This window comes from Saccostrea echinata, unplaced genomic scaffold (assembly GCF_033153115.1).
Source record: "Saccostrea echinata isolate AGI-Se365-2 ecotype Australia unplaced genomic scaffold, CSIRO_AGI_Sech_v1 ptg000014l, whole genome shotgun sequence".
Taxonomy (NCBI): Eukaryota; Metazoa; Mollusca; class Bivalvia; order Ostreida; family Ostreidae; genus Saccostrea; species Saccostrea echinata.
The window spans coordinates 5457294-5464117 of NW_026889763.1; the positions used below are offsets into that span (position 1 = coordinate 5457294).

Below are 6824 nucleotides of genomic sequence, written 5' to 3' on the forward strand. Positions count from 1 at the left end.
ACTTACGAAATGATGACTTTAAACTAGACTGTTGATATCCTTGTTTCGTCAACTTGTTTGTTAATAATTTACTTCGTTTTAGAAATTGTACATACGTAGAGCATGCTCTTGCGTATCGAATCAACTGAGAGATATAAACCCCGTATGCAAGTGATGAAGGTATATTGCTGCATAAGTAAGGGAAGCTGACGATTAAAAAGTTAAAGTCATTACGTTTATCATAAAGCTTGGTTTTTAGATTACCATTAACGTCTTTTTCAAGTAAAATATCCAAATATGAAACAGATGTGTCAGAATCTGTGGTATCTTTCATCTCAAGCTCACCGGGATATATCGCATCGACATAAGAATGGAAATAACCATTGTTAATTGACAATACGTCGTCGATATATCTAAATGTCGAGTTGAAGGCATCAAAGAGTTTCTTTTAGACATGAACAACATACAACGTTCGATACGCATGATTCATCTTTTGGAATATGATTGGTGATATCCTGTACATGAACAAAAAGGTTTGGAATTTTCATTTTCATCAGAGAGCCAATTAAATTGCGGCCAAAAAACAACGATTTTGTACAAGAGTGATTTTCTTATTTATGTTTATGCCTCTTCTAAAACAATTTAAGAATAAAAATATATATGTTTGGTAGCTTTTGTACATTTTTCTTTAAATAAAAAAATGATTTCCATTATTTATTAACTATTTTTTGTCTAGATCATTTGATGGTGCTATGATTTTAGTCTAGAGCATTACATTTTAGATTAAGAATATCTTGAAATTTTCAATTGCCTCGGTAAGGTACTTATCAAGGTACGTTGCGGAAGCAGTAAGCAAATCATCTTTTGGAATATGACTGATGGTATTCTGCTTGGTGCAATAAGGTTTAAGAATGTTCATTTTCATCCAGGGGAGCAATTTTGCGTCCAAAAGTGCCACGTGAGCACCCTAACATTTTATGCTTAATTTGATACTTTTATATGTATGCAATTTTTTAATAACTTTTGTTTCTTCTTCGCTAGTTACCAAGATATACGAAGGAGAGTACATTTAGAAACAAACACATATGCAGATAGTACTGTCTTACAACAGCATCTAGTAACTGGGAAATTTTAGATAAAAATATTGTTCTTCAGCCGAGGCTTTGATTTTAACATACATATACGTGTTATTTTATGATTTGCTTTTAAAAGTTACAGAATATTTTTGCATGTGAATTTGATATGCTAGAAAGCTTTCGTTACAATGCATCTCGTGTGCTTTTGTAACCTGGGCACATTGTCACTTAAATCTTTTCCCAGGGAAAATTGAAATAATTTATGGATAGACTATTTGATATTTAAAGTTACAGAATGAGTCAAAATCATGTGTGTTACTTTTAAGATATCTGTATCATAAAGCCAAAGATTTATGAAAATATTGAGTATAGCGAAGACATGACAACTAAACTGCACTACAAAGCAGGAAGAGACTGCACAATATAAGTTGATATCGTCCTTGTCAAGGGCACACGCCACTTTTATTTTTAGCATAAACTTGTAAACAACATTCAATTGGAGCATGCGAAGGTGAGAAATATGTTCTAATAATCTTTTTTGAAGACTTTATCAAAAATCATGGTCTACCGGCATTCAAAATCAGACAGAATCCTTTTTCAAGTAACCCAAGGCCGCAATAGTTTTACAGCTTTTGATAATGGACACCGCATGATGCTTGGACCGTCAACAATGTACGTGGAGCGTAAGTTCCCCATGCAGTACATCATCGAGAACATTGAAGAAATTCCCCATGAGTTTCCTTTGAGTTTTGTTAATGAAAGAATGTCCTTCGTGGGATTTATTTCTAGGTATCACCATTATAGAGGGCACCACTGTATATATAAACAAGTAGGTACGATTACTCTGTAAAAATGTATGTAGAAGAAAAGTGAAGAAAAAAAATAATCATTATAATTTAAAAATATTCACAATGGAAAAAAAATTAATGATAAACTAAGTTAATAATAAGTATTTCAATATTGTAGGAAAGAAATGATGCTGAAATATACGTTGGATTTTACCTTGATTACGATAATCCTTATTCATACTTTACCTGGGGAGATGTGCGTCTTGGGAAGTTCATCTGCCTTCACGATCCCAGAATTCACTATTTTCTAGATGCATCTGTCGGAAAACGTGTCAAAGAAAGCAGCGAGGCCTTCTTTTTGATGTCTGAATTCCTTGACTCTTTGATTAGACTTTGTGCTTGCTTTATAAAATACATAAGTGTATATACTCTTTTAGTGTCTGGTTGTGATGGTTTCCTTAAATAATGCATGTATAAGTTAAATTAAATAATGTTTTTGATTCTCTTGTCCACATCTAGATGTGGTTATTTTACTTTTGTCTATATTGATTATACAATACATCCTGAGGGAAAATCGAGAAACAAATAAGTGATTCAATGAATTTCACTTTACTGATATGGTACGATATACATTTACCTGAGATCATATGAATTATCTATATTTTCCATTCAATGTAGTATATGAGAAGGCATATGCTACTATCAGAAATCATTAACATAATTATGTAATACAAATCGTGGTGTACGTGATTTGATAAGGAGGTTTGGATGCTTGCTTAAAATGTTGTATTTGTTTACATTTTTGAATAAAAGATATGATAGAAATTTTACATGTCAGATTGATGTAGTTTTTGATTAAACTTTCATTATTTCTTAGACGGTGTATAAATATCTCTTATATAATATGTATATATAGTGAGAAGTCATATTAGTGTACTTTTTAAATCCTTCAAGGTGCCTCCTTGTATTGTTTTTTTTTACTGTAAAGTGTAAGTATTTAAAACATATACATGAACAACTGTTCAGAATTAAAAAATCATAATGGAGACTTTCATTGATTAATAGAAGATATGTAAGAAAGACAATACTCTGTTTCTCCTGCAGTTGTGTTCATCCATACTCAAACATGATTTAGAGAAGAATTTTCAACCACATGTTATAAAAGGGGAAATATATGCAAGTGATCTAGAAAGAGGCATATTTGATGCAAAGAAATGTATTTGTGTAAGTAGTCCTTTTAGAAAAGGTGCAAAAATTTATGGTAAATTCTAAACAATGAATCTATTTCCAATTTCTTCACAAAAGCAGAGTTTCCTTTTTCCTTTTTCTAATTTCTTCTCGAAAGCAGAGCAATCTGTTTTTGAACTTTGAGATCTGTCAAAGTTTTGCTCAGCAGAGAAAGGGAACAGACCAATCCAAGGGGGAGGTTTGTAAATCTTCCAGGATTACTAGTATATTCTCAGCTGCAAACAGAATGCCAAATAGTATGTTATTTTTCATCTTGTTAAACCCGAAAACATTATTTTCATCTATAATGCTAACTTGTATTTACATATAAATACAGTATATTAGCTCCAATGGTCAATAAACAGAAAAGCTTTTGCGATGTTAAAAGTAAGTATCCATCGTTTACGTGTTTGTTTATCAGAATTTTTTTTCTCAAAATACAAGCTTCAACCAATAAAAATGTTTTTTTCAATCACGACAATGTCTGACATCGTACAAAATAAAAATCGTGTCGAACTGTCAAACAAAGTTGTCGTACAATATGGATAACAATCAAACTCAATAATTGAAATGTGAAAGGACAAAATAACCAATAAATATGGATTACACAAGAAGTATCTATAGTAAGTAAGTAAACAATTTATGTCTGAAACTTGTGAATTTCACAGAAGTAAATTTGGTGATTATGCAGACGATATCACGGATGGATAAAAATATGGTTCAAATTGTAGACACCTGTAATCGGGAATAATAATTACAAAAATGAATTTTAGAAATCACAGTAATAATTAACATAATTAATAGCAAGTAATGCCTGCGATGTAACATGAACAACATGAAGTGAAATACGAAACTAATCTACTTAACCTGCACCGATAAAGATGACAGACAGGATGTAAACAAGTTGCATGGTAGCAGATGATTTAAAGTGTTGCAGCTAATATACACACGTAGAACTGCTAAGATGATGACAGTTTACTCAAGAAATACTTAAAAGTCTTATACCTTTTCGCACCGCTAATTTATTAAAACACTTTGTGGCTGTCAGTAACATGCATTTTTATTAATTCACAATTACCATTCCTGGGTACAATGAATTAAAATCTGGTGCAGATTTTTAATGCTTAAAAGAGCCGAGACTACATTCATTGAATTTGACATTGAAACGAAACGATAAATTTATGACGTATTCAGAACAATCGTATTCTGTACATAAACTGACAATGCATATTTCATAGCGGCATGTTTTTTTAATGTACACTCATTACTGTATGCATAAATTTTAATTTGAATGAAAATTTAATTGACAGGTCATTTCTAGCGGTCAATAATTATAATGACCGGTCATTTTAATCCATCGTATTCATAACACCTGACTGCTGTTAGCTGGTTTCTGGAGCGTGTAGTACGTATATATCTTACGTTGTCCTTTTTGTTTTAGTTTTATCTCATTGAACGTGCATTTGTGTTTATTTCACAATACATTTAACTGTGCAATTGATACCAAATGTCTTTGGTAACCCCTTTCCTGACCAAGCAGAGGCATTCAGAAGTCACTGTGTCGCGCCAAAGTATATTAAAATGGCAATGAAGGAGGTGTCCACTCAGGAGAAATCTGTGAAGCAAAATACAGTGAACCATGAACAGAGCTGAGATTTACATAGGGGCTAGAGAAGAACACAATTGAGTAGAAAAATATGGCGGACAAAAGATAAATCTCTACATTTTAGGAATCATGTTCATCATTAATATTTATTACATTTTCATTATGGGTATGTAATATATCAAAAACTGAAGTTTTATTCAGATGTATAGGAGGACTTGAAGATAGGAGATGGATACCCCCGATTTCTTAAAACAGAATGGCAGTGTCCATGTTTTGTCATGGGAAACCCAAAATATGTGTAAGATCAAAAGGAAAAAAAATAGGAGGTCACAATAGCACTATGTAACAAAGATTCTGTGAAGGTCTCTGAACTGAGGGGTATATTCTCTAACAATTCCAACGACAAGGAAGTTATTTCTATTCTGCTACGGCGAATCTTTTTAACACCTATATAGAGAAACAGAGAAGAAGATGTCGACGTCAACATAAGTAGGTCACCATTGACTGCTTCTTCTCGTTTATTTGCGCTTCACGCATTAGAAAACGCACTAGGTAATCCAAATCTCAGGTAAACTTTTTCCCACTAATCTGCGTCACAATTAAAAGAGGCCTCAATCATTTTCCTAGTAAAAGAAGTCAAAATTAGAGGAAACCGATTTAAAATGATTGATAATTTGTTGATGACGTTTGTGATTTATTGGAGAATAATGGCCGCGGCATTTCTTTGATCTTTGCAATAACCGTAGAAGAATTTAAAATAAAAAACTGTTTAAAACTGCATTTTATCAAATAATCGATTAACAAAAACTTCTACAAAAACCGATTTATAATTCCAGCATATGTAGAATACTTGTATTGCAACTAGATTTAAGTTGTTTTAATTATTAAGGTCGTCCGTTTTCAGCGAAAGACTCTCCTGTTATTATACTGTTTCTTCTGCTTCTTATCTCAGTAACGGTTCCAAGAAATATCATGATACTTTCAGAGATGATAGGGGTAAAAATTTTGGAGATCTAATCTTTTCAATTTTGATGATGTCACCTCCAGTCACAAAATATGATCTATTTTCAACATTTTGCTGCAATTTTTTTAAGTTCTACTTCGACGAAATTACTCAAGAGAGTAATTTGAAATGTTCAGATATGATGGATTGTTACTTGTAGCAACAAGTACAAGTATTTGTTATTGGCATTCTATAAATAGTATATAACTCTTCGTTAATAGTGAGATATTTTCAATTGTCACTCACTTGATTTTTTCGCTTTACCTTCTTGCAATTGACGGACAATTCCAAGTATTTTTGAGTCTTTAGATTGTTCTTCAGTTACATTTACTTTGGTATATTTGCCTGATTTGATTTGCAGTTTAAAGGGATGCCAGCGTCTATGTCATAGCGGATATAATATTTATAATTAGGATTTATCGCGTTTGAATGAAATTAATTTCCGGATCATTTTGTTCTTTTTATTTCAATTTCTCTCTTCGAGCTTCTAACAAATTCTTAAATGGTTTATGGAGAGTACAGATGAAAAATTGTAAGAAGTGTTCAAATTTCTGTTGTATGAAATGAATTGCAAATGCTTCTTTTCTTCTGTAGACAACGAGTTTGCGCGTTACTTAATTTACAAGAAAGGTATCATATAGGTTTTTAATCTCTGATACCCAATAATTTTACTTCATTTCCTTGTTCGTTTTCATCTAATGCTAGAACTAAACATGCGCTTATTGCTTTTTCAGAAGCTTTTGTATAAAGAATATAATTATTCTTTATTTGAGTCCGGTATTGATGAGAGTGGTACTTTTGGTATACTTTCGTTTAGGTGATCGAAAGCCTGTTGACAATCGTCATTTCATTTAAACATTACATATTTTTTTGTTAATGGTACCAAATACTCGACAATCTTTGAAATTTTGATATAACTTAACAGTGATAAATATAAAACTGGATATTTCTTTTACAAAACAAAGTGAGAAGTGTAATAAACATGTAATATTTTTTTTAATAACAAATTATCAATTTGATAAAACAAGTTAATAATTTGATATAAAAGATTGGCATTTTGTTTAAACAAATTATTAATTTGTTATAACAGGTAAGTAATTGGTTATAACAAACTATTAACTTTACTTTTTCCATTATAAATTAAT

At 31.4% G+C, this 6824-nt stretch overlaps 1 protein-coding gene across 1 annotated transcript; it reads left to right on the top strand.

Annotated features, from left to right (window-relative positions):
- The first annotated feature begins 1573 nt into the window (after positions 1–1573).
- LOC133187143 (uncharacterized) lies at positions 1574–2309 on the top strand. The gene is made up of 2 exons (XM_061322501.1): positions 1574–1884; positions 2022–2309. Exons 1-2 carry the CDS (start codon positions 1615–1617, stop codon positions 2307–2309), a joined length of 558 nt encoding a protein of 185 aa, XP_061178485.1. The 5' UTR covers positions 1574–1614.
- Positions 2310–6824: the final 4515 nt, after the last annotated feature.